The sequence below is a fragment of the Pinus tabuliformis genome, chromosome J (assembly GCF_031772625.1).
Source record: "Pinus tabuliformis cultivar Carrire ecotype Pingquan chromosome J, CPIR1, whole genome shotgun sequence".
In the NCBI taxonomy this organism is placed as follows: Eukaryota; Viridiplantae; Streptophyta; class Pinopsida; order Pinales; family Pinaceae; genus Pinus; species Pinus tabuliformis.
The window spans coordinates 57795748-57812071 of NC_142295.1; the positions used below are offsets into that span (position 1 = coordinate 57795748).

At 36.5% G+C, this 16324-nt stretch overlaps 1 protein-coding gene and 2 pseudogenes across 1 annotated transcript in view; all 3 read right to left on the reverse strand.

Moving 5' to 3' along the window:
- LOC149225486 (Tetratricopeptide repeat (TPR)-like superfamily protein) overlaps positions 1 to 441 on the reverse strand; it is a 129938-nt gene extending 129497 nt beyond the window's left edge. Inside the window, exon 1 of the mRNA XM_089377100.1 lies at positions 195 to 441. Within this exon, the coding sequence (XP_089233226.1) occupies positions 195 to 368 (174 nt within the window). The 5' untranslated portion in view covers positions 369 to 441. The remainder of the gene's footprint in view (positions 1 to 194) is intronic.
- A 10074-nt stretch (positions 442 to 10515) lies between these two features.
- On the reverse strand, positions 10516 to 11217 carry LOC149225488 (uncharacterized; annotated as a pseudogene).
- Positions 11218 to 11492: 275 nt separating this feature from the next.
- On the reverse strand, positions 11493 to 12836 carry LOC149225489 (uncharacterized protein At4g17910 pseudogene; annotated as a pseudogene).
- Between the last annotated feature and the right edge of the window lie 3488 nt (positions 12837 to 16324).

Below are 16324 nucleotides of genomic sequence, written 5' to 3' on the forward strand. Positions count from 1 at the left end.
CGCCTGTGAAATTCTCTAGGACGGTCCATATTCAGAGTAAATATAGGAGACTGAAATCTACCGTCTACAAGTGCAAAATGGCAGTGTTTTAAATTTGGGCATTTGAATTTTAATGATTCCACAGTACCCAGAACAATTTTGTAATCTAAAAGCCAATATACAACATAGAAATAAACAATAAGAGTGGAGAGAACCTGTGATGCGACCGCAGCTCTTGCAGAAGACGTATAATCTATCCCACATCTTGCCAAAAACAACCTCTGTTTACTCCTGAGACCATTGTGTTCTACTCTGGAATTGAAGAAGCGATACCTGCAGCCGAAGCCCATGGCCGGCTGTATGATGGCCGCTGCCATTGTCATTGTCATCTGCGAGCCGTTCTATCTTTTCTATCCATACATAGTTATTACAAACACATCTTTATCCAATTTTCAAATATCCCATGACACAAAAACTTGGTCCATGTGGTTAATTAAACCGCTGGAGATTGTTCAAACCAATCCTAAGATTGTCCATGGGAAGGTATTAACCAATTTGAAATCAATTTTGGGTGGTAGCCTTAAAATTCATGTAATAACATCCTCAAATTTAACACTAACATTATTATTTTTCCCATTTCAATCTCATCGATTTCTTATCAAATTTATTTCGTAATGTTTTCACAATTTTATTATAAATTTATGGCATAATTTTTTCCCTTAATTGGACAAGGCCATATAGCTAGCGTTCCTTCTCACTTAATTTAATTATTAAATTTTGAAAAGTATAAATTAATTGTCACATTTAAACAAAGATTGCATTCTAGATACTCTTGCTTGATTTAATTATAATTAAGTTAGAGTAAAAAACAATGAAGACATATATGAATGGAGGAGCAAAGTCGACAACATATATGAATGGAGGAACAAAGTCGACCTTATACATTATAACATCGGGGTTTAATTTGATTGGCATTTTTGTTAAGTATGTCTTTGCACATAATATTTAAAATACCCCTTTTCCCTATAGCAAATATTTTGCACAATATATTTAGAATACCTTTCGAGCTTCACAAATCTCACTAGACAGAAATTTGCTTTCTCGTAATTTCATGATTTACTCAAAATGGTTAATGTAAATGTATTAAAATTTAAGAACTTATAATAAATGTATTAAAATTTTATAAATTTAATGCATAATTAAGAAATGAAAAGAATAATCAAATCATTTATTTTTTTAACTTATTAGATATAAAACGATGACCGACGAAATACGCTAAGGAATTTTCCTTTGATATTCCCCCAATTCATACGTTACTTTGGAAATCCCCCCAATTCATACGTTACTTTATTGGAAGATAAATATGTTACATATTTCACTCTTTGAGAGAGTGTACAAAGAGAGTTGGAATATAATAACATAAAACTCGCATTTAGTTGAAAGTAGAAATTTTAAATGTCAACATGTTGATGATTCTAAATGCGTAGAAGGGAAGAGACCAACAGAGACACGCAAACAATCGGTAGCTTCCAAATGTTGAAGTCATCATATGCAGGAGCAGTTATATTGAGCAAATTTTAAAAACATTTTGATTTTTTGTTTTTTTTTGTGCAATCTGCAATCAACAAGGATTTTCTGTTTGTGTGCACAATCAGCGAGCAACAAGGGCAAGGAGATGTGACAAATCACATTGAATTGCAGGTCTGTCAACCAGAATCTGTGACGGAACTATGATTACAGAATAAGACCTCAACCCAGTTAACTAATCAAAAATTTTAAAAACAAAAATTAAAATAATAATAAAAATATTTTTTTTTTCTTTAATGTTAACATTATAACATGGGTTTAATTTATGATAGTGCTAAAACTAATTAAGTGCCAACACATTTCCAAATGCGTATATCCACTGTTGCGACAAAGATAATAATATATGTATGATTTTTTAACATTTAAAATTTTATTAAAATTATAATTCTTAATTATTAAAATTATTATTTTAATATATAAATAAATTTAATATTTCTAAATTATATATTAAATTTTAAATTAAATTATATTATTCTATATATCTTAACAACTATAATAAAATGACTTTTATTTTAACAACTATAATAAAATGACTTTGTATAAAAGGTATGATATGTATTTGCATTCTACATATATATAAAGATTGATGTAGCCTATCAAATATATGTTTAAAAATTAAATAATCATTTCATCAAATAATCCTTTTATATAGAAGGTAATTAGAATTTTTTTAAATATATAATAATAATATTTATAATAAAATGTGTAATTTTGTGTAAAAATTTTAATTCAAAAATAAATAAATGGAAATAAGTATAAAAATATAATAAAATGTGTAATTTTTGTTTAAAATTTCAATCAAAAATAAATAAATAGAAGTATAAAAAATTTAATTCAAAAATAAATAAATAGAAGTATATGTATATAAACTAATAGTAAATTAATTTAATGACATAGTTTGTGCGGTTAAGTGTTTTAAACTTTAAGCATAAAGTTTTTAGGGTACTTTTATTGCATGCTTTATATGATGTCTAATTCAAATTAGATTATTGTATTATATGTCATCTATTATGATGGTTTCAGAATGGAAAAATTGGAGGAATAAACTTGTATGGTCATTCTTACTATTGGGTACCAGTTTGGAGAATTAGGGTCTAAAATGTTATGGAGTCATTTTGAAGCACTAAAAGACTTTTTTAGGATAATTTTCTCACTTTAGTGCGAGACCCAAGGATGTTAATATACACTCATAGACCTTTCCAATAATGCAAAAATTGTGCCAATCAAAGTTCATATGCAAATATTATGCCTCCCATAAGTTGACTTATTATGTTGGACCCCATGGTATGAATGGATACCATGTCAACCCTTTTTACTCATGCATATGGGGCTAGCGACATGTGGACTTTGAAGAAAAATCTAGAAGGTTCAAACCCATAACTCTAGTCGAGAGTTGAGGAAATCAAACTTTACCCCTAGTTAGTTATCGGGCTATGTTAAATACTAAGCCACTAGGAGGAGTAGGGATTCCATTCTATGTTATTATATTTTGTTTCATAATTTAGCAAAGCAATTGGGAGTGGGAATTTAGATAATATGATAGAGGGTGTTAAGGTTATGTAGCAACTTTAAAGGCCAGAGGTCTTAAGGAACTCAATAGAGAGTACCTCTTCCTTTGTATTGGCATTTTTCTATACTAAAGAAAAGAGAGCAAAGCAACTTTACCTTATAGCTGGGTTTTCTCCCATAATGGTTTCCCAAGGCAAAATTTGTGTCTTTTATGGATGGTGTGCGTATTTCTTTCGATTCTATATCTCTCGTTATTTCATCTAATCAAGCAAAAATCAACTAACTAAAGAATCTAAAATCTAAAGGAAAAATTAACCTTCATGGTAAAGATTTCAATCATTTTAATTTTTTGGTGACAAACTATTCCAATGGAATATCCATGGCAGTTTTTAGATCATATTAGTATTAGAGTAGGTTTCTTGGGGTATTTTGTGGGAAGTTGCAGGGATCTAAGAATCGGTTTAAGGGTAAGTTGAAAAACGATATCCATGGCTAAATAGAGTGTTCACAATAACCCTCATGGCCCAACAAAGAGAGGTTTGCAAGGACAGTAGCGTAAGTCACCAACATTAGTCACGATATGAAACTCGTTGTGGCTTGGACCATTCAAAGAAGAAGGAGGTTGTAACTCAAAGGCCAAGTGGGAGGGAAATCGGGAAATCATGAATACTTAGAAAAAGTCAAGAAAAGAGCTCGAGAAATAGCAACCAAGTTTGAGTGTCATTAACCATTCATAGTCCCTATTCAATATGGAAGTGAAAGGGGATATAAAGCCATAGTAATGTTAGATTCATGCATTAAAATTGAATAGTCAGTTACATCAATCAAAAGTTTATTTCAACATTCACCATTTAGACGAGGAACAAAATATTTTATTTGCTAGACTGAAGTTAAAGGGGCATGCTCTAACTTGGTGGGAAAGTCGTACAGAAACACCTAGGATGGAAGGTGGTCCATCAATAACTAGGTGGGAGGACTTAGAAACCCTCATTAAGTCCCATTTTTACCCTAAGGGGTATGTAGAGGACCAGTGGATCTAATGGCACTAATTTAGGAAGAGGCAGGGACATAGTGTACAGGAGTACACCATTTAGTTCAAAACGATGGTCATCATGTTGGGTATCTCTCCCAATAACCCAAATTTACTCCTCAAGTTTGGGGGGGGGGGGGGGGGGGGGGGGGGTTACATAGCCATATATGAAAGAAAGTGATGTTTTTCAAGTTAAGGATAGTGGACAACGCATCTGTGCAATCACAATGTTTGGAAAGCATATTCTAAAAGAAAGGGTGTATGAGTGGTTTGAAGCAAAAAGAGCACGAAGAAGCTTCTAAGGAGGGGAAGAAGATGTGAAAAGTGGGAAAGGGTGAAAAGACAACAACCATTTCACATTAATGCAAGGATCCTAGCAATCATTTTAACCATTACAACATTGATGGTCGCACTAAGGAAAAGTGTTGGAAACCACATCTAGAGCTGAACTTGAAGAACCGCAAGAAGGATGCAAAGAAAAAGAATATTCTAGCCATAGATTTGAGTAATCAAGTCAAAAGCATCTCAAATATGGACAAGAATATTACACATCAATGTAAAAGGAGGTGAATCCAAGTGTCCTTCCTCATCAGGAAGAGAAGGAGATGACTAAACTCGTCCACATTAAGATACATGTCAAGGAGATCGAGATAGATGCTTTATTCAGCTCGAGTTCACAAGCTAATCTCATGGTAGTGAATCTGGTCAACAAACTTGAATTGGAGGTTTGCAATCATCTTATCCCATATCTATTGAGATGGGTAAACAAGGATGCAAATATCAAGGTAACAAAATAGTGCAAGGTAAAATTTGTTGTAAGTGCTAATTATATTGATGAAGTGGATTTGGGTGTAGTACCACTTGATGTATGTGGAGACATGTTTGGGAGTTTCTACCTATATATATGAGGGATGTAATTTTCATGCGGAGACCTAGCCAATACTGCCACTTCAGGGATGGGGAATCCTTCATCATCAATCCACACAAGGGTAAATCAAATATTTCATTCATAAGTGCCAACCAAGCCAATTAGTTCCAATAAGAAATATGTTTTAATTTTATTAAGAGAAAATCAATCTGATGAAGAGTTAATAAGAGTAAAGGCATCCTTAGATGAGTGTACTAAAGGATAGAAACCTATGTTAGAAAATTTAACTATGTTCGGCCTTCATTAACGTACTTGAGTCATCATGTAATGTACTTGTCAAAAGGATAAAGAAAAGAATTATTATTATTATTATTGTGACTTAATAAAGCATGGGTTTCATGCTTGGGTCACCATGTTTTAGGTCGAAGTTCCCATTGAGGACTTCTAGGATTTATTCTGAGATTATAGAATTGTTGTACATTTAAAGAGACCCTTCTTGGGTTTTTGAATCATGTAAAAAGGTTAAGTATTATGTCAAATATGAATTATGTAACCTCCACACCATGTCGGCCTAAGGGAAGGTCAAGTCGACCTAAGACCCTATTCGACCCCACAAGAAGCTTATAAAAGGAAGGACATCAAATTCATTTGGAGCATCACTTCTCATCAAGTGTGAATTCTTTCTACTAGGCAGAAGTGCAAAAATCTTATTGTTGGGCAAAAGTGCGAAGTGGGTAGCTGGGAAAGTCTGTTGCTAGGAAGCTGAAGTGAATGCGAGTTTGGGTGAGTCTAAGGAGTCAAGGAAAGTTGAAATTTTGGTGGTGGTCTCTCTTTGTTTCATGCTCTGGATTAGGAGATTGAAGTCTTGTAAGTTGGACTGTTACCAGAAGCTCTTAGCTGCTGCAAGTTACTACATAGTCGAATTTGTTGGGAAGAGGTCAATCTTCTGGAGGCTGACTTGGTGTGGAGGGAAGGTCTACTCTTGGTCTAGGGTGAAGAGTCTCAAAGGATACTATTGAAAGGAATAATTACTTTGACTGGGTTTTCCCCTCAAGGGGGGTTTTGCCCTGGCATGTGCCTACATCTTGTGTTCATTGTTTTATGTGCTGCTGCTTTTGGTAATTACTTGATGAACTAAAAAAACAAGATATAAAGAATCGTAATAATAAGAAAGATCACAAGTAATTATCAAGATCAATAAAATCTTTATTGCCTTTCTGATTTTCCAACATGGTATCAGAGCTTTGGTGAAGAAGGAAGAAAAAGACAGTCTCAAGAACTTGATCCATTCATAGGTACTATCTCAGGGAAGGAGTCTATTATATTCAAGGAAGATGTCTAACTCAATCATGGGTGAGAACAAACTTGAAGGAACATCTAACTTCAGATCCTGGAAAAAGAGGATTGACCTAATCCTCGAAAAGAACAAGGTGTTGAACTTGGTAAAAGGAAATGTAAAGAAGCCAATGATGTCGACAAAGCGAAATTCAAGGATTTAGAATTGGTGGCTATGACTTTGATGGTAGAAGGGATAAAAGACAATATTTTCCCATTCATAGCTAACATCGATCATGCTCAGGAAATGTATGAATCCTTGTCGAAGTTGTTCACTATTAAGAACAAAGGTCAAGTAGCAAGTTTGAAGAATGAGCTGAGGACAACGAAGATGACTAAAGAAGATATTGTGGCAACCTTATTTGTGAAGATAGCTAGACTCAAGGATGATATCTTATCCATTGATGAGATTATTATGGAAAAATAACTTGTGATCACTACTCTATTAGGATTGCCACCCTCTTGGGGTGCATTTGTTGCAAGTATTAACAGTTGGAACAAAGCTCTCACCTTTGAATAATTATGGACCGCTTGTAGTCAAGAAGAACTAAGGGTCTCAATGGTTGCCAATTCTGAAGGAGTATCAAATGCTTATGCTGCTCATCACAAAGGAAAGAGATCGAATGGATCAAGGAAGAAAGTTGGCATGTCCAAGATAGAGTATTATCAATGTCATAAGAAGGGTCACTACAAAAGTGATTGTCCCAAGAATCCAAAGAATAAGAAGGGAGGAAGAGATCAAGCTAACCTTGTTGTGGAAGGAGACTCAAATAAAGTCAAGCCCGAAGAACCCCACGTTAGGGACTTACATTATTAATTCCTTTGCTTGTAGCTTTACACATATTGTTTTATATGTTTTAGAATTTATAGGTTTTTAACATATTTTGGAAAAGACATTTTTGTATCGTTTTAAGTTTGTAGGTTTCCCTCAAGCTTTGGAGTGAGCCCCCAAGAACTCCCAAAGATAAGTATCTCATGTCTTTTCAATTTTGGGTTCATGTACTCATTTAGTTTTGATTATATTAAAATATTAATCACCTCTCTCCCTCTATTTTCTGGATTAGGGAAAACATCTACAAGAAGGAGGATCTCTCAAGACAAGGAACAAAGGTATGCTTTGAATACATTGATTAAAAGGACTATTCATTTGATGATCTATTACTAACTTTGTTATGACTAGTTGTATTGAATCTTTGTGATTCGTGTTTGGGTGATTCATCTCTTGATAAATCTACCCACCCCACTCTTAACTGGTTTTGTAGAACCCTAGACAAGTTCTGGAAAACCCTAACCGAAGGGTATGCTAATGTGAATGCATGAAACCCTAAACTGCATAGGGATATTGTGAAATGCTAATTGAAGTTTTATTGATAATTTATGGGATTTTGGTATGATCGGGAAATCCTAACTTGTTAGGGTTGAATGATAAGGTCTAAAATCTTGGAACCTTTGAAGTCTTGGTGATATAGGGTTTGATATGTTTCTACATTGGAACCCTGACTCATTAGGGTTTGGTGGAATGTGTAAGAAAGACCCTTATACTGTTTTAGAAATTCTTTCCTTGGTATGGGTGTATTTTTCTGATAAAACCCTAGTGTAATCTAGATGGTTATGTGTCTAACTCTTATTCATATTTGTGAAGTTTGGTGTGACTAACACATGATATGAAATATATTTGCATGATGATGAAATCTAGGCATGTATAGATGTGACCTCTTGGTTGAATCCCTAGCTTGGTCTAGGTTAGATGTATTAATGTTGTTGGGCATATGATATGATTATGTATGGTTATGAATGCTTAGATATGTGCATTGGCATAGCCATTGATGGTCATGAGTTTTAGGATTTAATGGAAGTCCTTGTATGAGATTCTAGGATGATGATATCTGGAAATCTAGGGTGTTATAACTAAACCCTAATGAAGTTAAATTGTCTAGTATGTGTGATATAACAATCCGAAATCTATTAGATGATTGTTGGAAAATGAAAATCTAGGTTTTTGAAATTAAATCCTAGTAGTGACATTGTCTAGTGTGAAATGTAACAATCTGAGATCTATGCAAGATTGCTCAGATTGTGAAATTGGAATTCTAGGGTTTTCGAGTTAAACCTTAGTCGAAGTAGAAATATTTGATATATGATGACTATATGATAATTTGAGAGTTGTGAAAGATTATTGAAATTTTTATTTTTGGTTGAGTTTGTTGATTGCTCGGAAATCTAGGGTTTTGCAAACTAACCCTAGTGGTATTTGGTCATGTTAGTGACTGATTGATGGTTGATTGAAAATCTAGGGGTTGGAACTAACCCTAGTGGAAGCTGGTCAGGTTAATGACTAAGTTGTGAGTGACTTTGATTGATTTGTTTGTATAAACTCTAAGATTTGTATAAATCCCTAGTGAGAAGTCTAGCCTATGTATTTTGAAAGATTTTTAGATGCTTTGTAGATCTATATGTATTTTTAATTGTTTCTAGGGTTTTCTATATGTTGTAGTAAGGTATTTCATACCGTTGGAAGACACATTGAAACCCTAGATGGAATAAATGTTGTTATGAAGTAGTCTAGGGCGTCCTAGCAAGATGTTGAAGAGTATATGTCTCTTGTTTATAATTTGGGTATCTGATGTTCATAAATATGAAATGCTTTCGTGATTTTGATGTGAATAACATAATGCTTTTGTAGATTTGGTTGTACTTGTTATTGAAGTTGTGCAGGTACACAATCTTCAACTTGGTGAAGATGCTCATTGATGTGATAAGCATGATGGGAATGATGATAACTCTGATGAAATGGTTGGAAGCCACACAAGATTATTCGATGTCGAAAAGAAGTTGGTCTCATGGAGGAATCATGAATAGAAGAGATCTCCCTAAGATCAAGAGGGAGTCTGGATAAAAAGGTGTTCCTTGGTTGAGAGGGAGAGCATAGCTTGGTTTTAATTAAAGAATGAATTTCAGAGGATATGTTACTACAAGAGAAGTAGGAAGGAAAACATATGATTGAGGAATATCTGTCAAAGATTCGGTTGATAGTCCTATTATGGAAAGTTGAAAAGCAACATCAAGTTGTCTGCAAAACCCTGGAGGTTTGTATTTGATTATGTACATGTGAAAGTGTATTATTGATTGGCGTTGTGTTTGTACAAGTGAATATCTCGAAGGATTTGATAGCATGTTGGATACCAATTAGTTTGATTGGGAAATATTGGTCATGTTAGCGCTTGAAATTTCACCTCAGGCTGAGAAAGGCAAACTCCAAGGCAACATCAAACCACTTAGCCTCGTAGCTAGCCCTACGGGGCAGGAGAGGGCTCTCTCCGGTATATCTCGGCAAAGATCTTCAAAGGGCGGAGATAACCAATATAGAACACTGATTTTAGGCTAGTAAATTGATAAAAGGGGTTTTTAATAAATTGATGGGGTTTTTTTGGGCTGCATGGGGCAAAGGAACAGCTTGAACAGAGAAATGTAATCAAAAACACAGATTATCTCTTGAGGCAAGGTAGGCAAGAAATTTAACATCAAATTGAGATTAAATGGAATGGCAAGACTGCTGAGGAGCTGACAAGGGCATAGAGGATGAATCCTTGTCAAACAAAAGAAAACATTAAATATGAACAAACTTATAGGCAGAGCATAAAATATTATGAATTCTACCTAAACACTTCATTTGTTCAATTGGAAATGATCATGAAGTGAAATGAAAACATAACAGGTTACATATGAAACAGAAGGAAAACTTATGCTAAATTGTCATACCACAGGAATCTCAGAAGCCAGAGCTGTGTATTTTCATTAAAATCTCTGTCAAAGACTGTACAATGGAAGCTCTCTGTTCTCCACCAGCTCTCAGAACTCTCTCACTTCCTAACTCCTTCACAAATGATTTTTTCATACATTAAATAAACTATACTAGGGGAAAAACAAATCGACCCCAAAACAGGGGCGTTGTTTCACCTGCAGTTACAAAAATAGAGATAGAGTCATTTCTTTATTCTAAAACATGAGATCGTTCCCCTTAAAATCCTCTGATGGCTAATTAAGAGATAAATGCTGCAGCGCAGATCCCTTTGAATCATTAACTGAAGTCTTGAAATAGGAATCAAATCCTATATCTTCTGCTGTTTTGGCTCCGTTTGAATAGCGCTCGTGGGCCATATTCATGAGCCAGAAAAGGGTCAAATGACAAAGATGAAAAACTCCACGATCTTCCATTTGTTTCCAGCTTCGATAAGAACGTCACTGGGTTTAGAATTCTCAGTCAAAATTGCTCCATTGAAAAATCTCAGAATATTCCAAGACTCGAAGATTTGCGAGTTGCAGCTTCAATAAGACGATACATCCATCGATCCAGCATTCCTGTCAGAGCAAAAGTGCCCCCAAGAACAACACAAAGACGCGTAATAAAGTGAGTGAAACTACGCTTTTCCTCCCTGATGGTAACAGTGATAGGAGAAAGATCATACAAAAAATAGATAGCTGGCCAGCTCCAGTCAGAATCCTTCATTGCCACAAAGTATTCTGTTACAGAAAATTGATTTGTTGGCAATACTTCCTTTGACAGATATCTGTATTCAGTGGGAACAATCTTGATGTAATATTTGAAGGTGCCACTTGCATCGCGAAGAATGCGGACAGTATCATCAAGTGGATTGTGTATTCCAGGGTATTTGAGCCTAAATGATAGATCATGAATTACATGGCTCACATTAACATGATTTGCCCCCTCGAATATCTATTGAGCAACAATAATATTCAAGCCATGCACCGAAATGTGGAAATTTCCAGCGACCCTTTGAACATCCAGAACACCAAAGACCCGACATCCTTCACCATCATCTATTGCACGCTTAACATCCTTTATCATCTTTACAGGATCGTTTCCAAGCCGAAACAAGCAATTGTCCATAACTGTGATTCCACCTGCAAACCTTCATAGGTACTCTGCACCTTGACACAAAGTATCCGAAATACCAAAAACTGAAACAATAGATTAACCAATGTTTACATCATTTGCATTTGGGGCGCTCACGTCCACTGATGATACCAGCGGATACTTTTGTCCCTACATAACCAGAAACATTCAGCGCTCAATGGAACTTGAAAAGAAGATCCAGAAAAAGGAAAGAGAGCCACCCACGCACAGGCTTTTATGATCTATCTCCTCTGTCCATCAAATCAAATCTAAAGCATAGATTCCTGGAGAACAACGACCCCTGAAATCAAAACCACTGCATATAAAAGCAAAATGCAGTAGGCTAGGAATGGAGAAACAAAAACAGTAGTCATCGACACATTTACAAGGCCCGTTAATATATTTGCCAGGAGGAAAGTCACAAGCACATTCTGATCAAAGACTTCCTCAAGGACCAATGATTTTCTTGTGGGGACCAAATCTGAGAGCATAAGCATCCCAAGAACCTCAAAGTTTTGTGCCAGAACAAAAGTTACATATGCCAAATTGCACATGCGACGAGAAATTTTTCTCTACAAACTTATCCAAAAAGATTGTTAGCACCCAAAGGAAACCGTCAAGCAGCCAAACTTCGATTGCAATACTTGATTTCCCTCCAATTGAAGCTACTCTAGAACTAATGGGTTTCTTTAGGAAGAAGAGATGATAGCCTAAGTTGACACTGACAAGGTATAAGCCCCAATATCCAAATAAACTGAAGATGCCCTCTTTGTTCAGACTAATGATATTTGCACCCCTCTGATCTGAAATGAGGTAACGATTTAATCCACACAACAAGACTGCTTGATAAACTATGAGAATTGCACATCCAAAGAAGCCATAGTATTGGGGATGAATATTGATTATTGATGTCACAATGGCCACTGCTGCAAGAGTGAAAAAGAAATTCCAGTGTACACCATATTCCCCAACATGGACACCGAATCAATGTTGCGTGCCTGTTTTGAAACTAGTGCATTTGCAACTGCAAAAGATCCAACCCCGAGATCCATTAATCCTGTACCATACGTTTTTGTCTTAGCAAATCGCCTGGGAAATATTTTGAAGTCCACAGCCAGGATTGACAAGCATGTCACCAGCATCATTGCAAATCGATATGATGAGAGGTTTTTTCTTCCAATAAGACACAGACAAAGTACTACTCTCTGCATGGGTTGAAATTCCAGAATGTGACAACAACCTTGTGTAAAAAAAATCTCAAGCAGTACAAGAAGCATCAAGCATATAGAACAAATGTAAGTCTGGTCTGCCATAATTGTTAAGCAAGAAAGCATTGGTAAAACAACGAGAAATAAATCAACAATCAAAGAAGATGCATAATTCCTCCAATCTTTCAAATGTTTACTCCTGCTGCTATGCTCCTCCATTTGAATATTGGTAGATCCACCTTGGTCCCATCTGAGTTGCAACACATTCCATTGTCGCAGGAGGATAAGAACAGGCATAATTGCAGTGAGGGCAGCAATTTCAAGAATTGATGTACCATTCAAGTTGCTGACAAAATCTTTCTTAATCTGCTTGTGAGGATTGAGGTAAGCACTGTAGGACTCCATTGATATATTATGAAAAGTGAATATTCTTCCACTGCAATGTTGAACATAAGCCACTTCAATGGAAGAGCAGAGTAGGTGACTGCCAACTACTTTGACAGGTTTTTCCTTTAGCAGTTGACGAGAGATAAATTTTGATGAATTTGACTTTGATGGAAGACTGACAAGACAAAGTCTAACATCGGCTCCACTTGGGATGGCAGCTGCCGCTTCGTGGAGGTGCCAAGAACCGCAGAACTTTGGGAGAGCAGACAGTGCCTCCATCCATTGGGCAATGGAGTCCATTATTTCAACAAATCAACACAACTGAAGACTCAACTTATTAACTGGAAACTGACTGAATTGATTGAAAGACTAATTCGGCAAACTTCAAACTAAACTGTAATGAAACTGGAACAAGATGCTGCCTTTTGGCTGCTTATTTATTTACAAAATCTACCCTACTTTGCTGTACAAACAATAGATCAGGTAATACTAAAATGCCAGATTAACCATTCAAGTAAACCTGAAAATGATGCCGCTTTAGAATGCTTCCACCAGGACGGAGATGTTATTGCTGGCAGCCCTTCATGCACATAATGAGCCTGGTCACGTACAAGACAGCCTGATCTATCAATCAAACTGAAAAACATGTCCATGTATGTTGCCATTGGATCGCGGAAGCCGGACTCTGTTGGCTGCCCCAACTCTGCAATACATACTTCCAGTTGCACACTGTCAATGTAAACATCTATAGGCAAGTCTGTTATTTCTTGTTGTGAAGGAGGAAGGATTTCCAAGAACTTTTTAGGGTCTTGGAAATCATATGGCTGAATCTTCGAATAAATCCTTGGTAAACATCATAAAGAAATTGTTGGAAATCAATAAGAAGAGCTGGCACAAAAAGTTAGTAAATGCATTATGGGCTGATCGTGTCAGTCAGAAAAAGTCAACTGTTATGTCACCTTTTGAACTGGTTTACGGGACAGATGCAGTGTTTCCTACTTCACTTAGTATTCCGGTAGCAAAGTTGCTTCAAGAAGCTGGTGGTGAGGAGGATCCCATGCAAAGGCGGATTAGTCAAATGATTCATTTACAGCAGAGACGGGAGGAGGTTCTTCACAATACTCTCAAGTTGCAGGAGCGCATAAAGAAGATCTATGACAGGAAAGCAAAACCGGATGATTTCCAAATCGATGATGTTGTTTTGAGGTGGGATGCCCGAAATGAAGACAAAGGGAAACATGGAAAGTTTGACAACTTGTGGAAAGGTCCCTACAAAATTGCAGCATACCGTGGTCCAAATGCCTTTCTTCTCAAAGAAATGAACGGTGATGATTGTCTCGGAGGGTCGGTCAATGGTCGACTGCTCAAAAGGTACCATGTTTGAGCATTTTCTGCTCTAGTCATTATCATTGTAATTACCATTTTACTTTTATTCCACTGCAAGTGTGAACTGATCTTTCATCTTTAGTCTGGGGCCCGCGGTGAAGGCTATAATTCTGAAGATGAAGATTAGTTGGTGTGAGTTTGTTATGTTGTTTTTATCAGTTCATTTTCTGTTTAAAGTTGAGTTAGTTTGAGTCAAAGTTGGTCTAATTTTCAGTCAGTTGTCAAGTCAATAAAGCTGTCCCAGTTTGGGTCCAAATATGTAAATAATGACTCCATTGCCCAATGATTAAAAGGCACTGGTCTGCTCTCCCAGAGTTCTAAGGTTCTTGGCACCTCCAAGGAGCTACCATCCCCATTGGAGCCAATGTTAGAGTCGGTCTAGTAGCCCTCCATCAGCGATCAAAGCTCTTTGCATTTGCATTAGTAGGTGTCTCATCAGTGTCATCCTATTGCATTCCATTAGGCATGCCATAACCCTGATGGAGGAGCTTGTGTCTTTATTCCCCTCTTGGCACTGCTGGATTAAGTTTGTTTCAGTCAATAAATTCTTTACAGGGTCACTGGTCTTGTCTTGAAGTCAAAGTACTAGGTCTAGGGTTTAGTCCAATTTTGTCTTTTAAGGTCATGTATTTAAGGTCAATAAATGCCCAGCAGGCCAGAGGGATGTCCAGCAAAGCATCACTTCAGAAGATTTCATATTGTACAGCTAATTTTTACCTTGAGTTCAAAAACCCTGTTTTTGAAGGCAAGGTCATTTTCTCATTTTTTTTAAAATTTGTAAAAATTCAAATTCTCCAGAAGTCGGCATGCGGCCCTGGTCTCCTTTGCCAAGACTCCTCAGAAGCTATCCCTGCAAAAAATTTCAAGAAAAAGCATCATTTCAACCAATTTCATGACAAAAAGGAAACCACAAGTCAGCAGTAATTAGTTTTAAAAAGTGTCATTTTATAAACATTAGAAAGTGGGTTTGAAGGGAAATTAATTTAAATCAAACTTATAAAATCCCCTCTCTCCTCATTTTGCAATTCATTTGCCTCCAAGACTCTAAGAGCAAGTGTGAAAGGCGATTTAGTGTGAAACTGGGTGAAGTGAGCGACTGCACTTGCGCGCTACGCATCAGGGCCCGCGCGCTACGCGTTAGGGCAGAAGTTCCAGTGTTAAAAGGCACGGGCGCTACACGTAGAGCGGGCGCTATGCATCAGAACCCGCGCACTACGCGTTGGGTTTCACCTACAGCAAACCGCCAGTGAAGTTTCAAACGACCTCAAACTTCCTAAATTGTTCAGGTAGGCCTCCAATCATCAATGTTTTTTGCTTGCCTAAAGAAAATGAGCATGGAAAATGTGTCTAATACCAGCAAGTGTGAAGCATGAAGAAAATCATATGTATCATGTTAAAAATTTCAAATTGCAAGTGAAGCTAGGGTTTTGAGTTTGCTGCCCAAGGTCATTCTTTTTCAATCCCTCATTTCCCCACATTCCCATTATCACCTCCCTTGTCATCTTCACCTAATTTCCCTAACAACAAATCAAAAGCCCTAAAACCCTACCTATCCCTAAACTTCAAGAAAATCTCCCTAAACTTTACCTCCTATCAAACCCCTGCAAACTATGATTATGTGATGGTGTATGTGTCATAATTCCTTCCCTAAATTCCCTTTTATATATATATTTTCCCTAAGTCCCCTTAAAATTCCCCCTCCCTAACTGTTGTGGGGAAAAATGCCTATTTAGGACGATCCTATCCACCTAAGGTGTGACAGCGCCTTAGCAACAAACGAATACAACTATCATGATTTCTTCCTTTATGAAATGTGAAAGAGAGGAGATCGGCAGACTTACCGTTGTCTTCCGGTTGTCCCTTGAACTAGATCCTCTTCTCTTTGTGTGTCCACAGCTACTTGCCTCCTCGCTTGATCAAGAGAACAGCTACTTGAATCCCACGAGATCACAAGAGAACAGCTACCTGTGACAAGAGAACAACTACTTGCAACAAGAGAAGAACACAATACAAAGGCAAATATACATATTCATAAATGATTCAGGATTAGAAGTAAATCAAATATACTAATGCAATCATACAAAATACACCAGCATATAGGAAAGAATCAAGATAGCTTT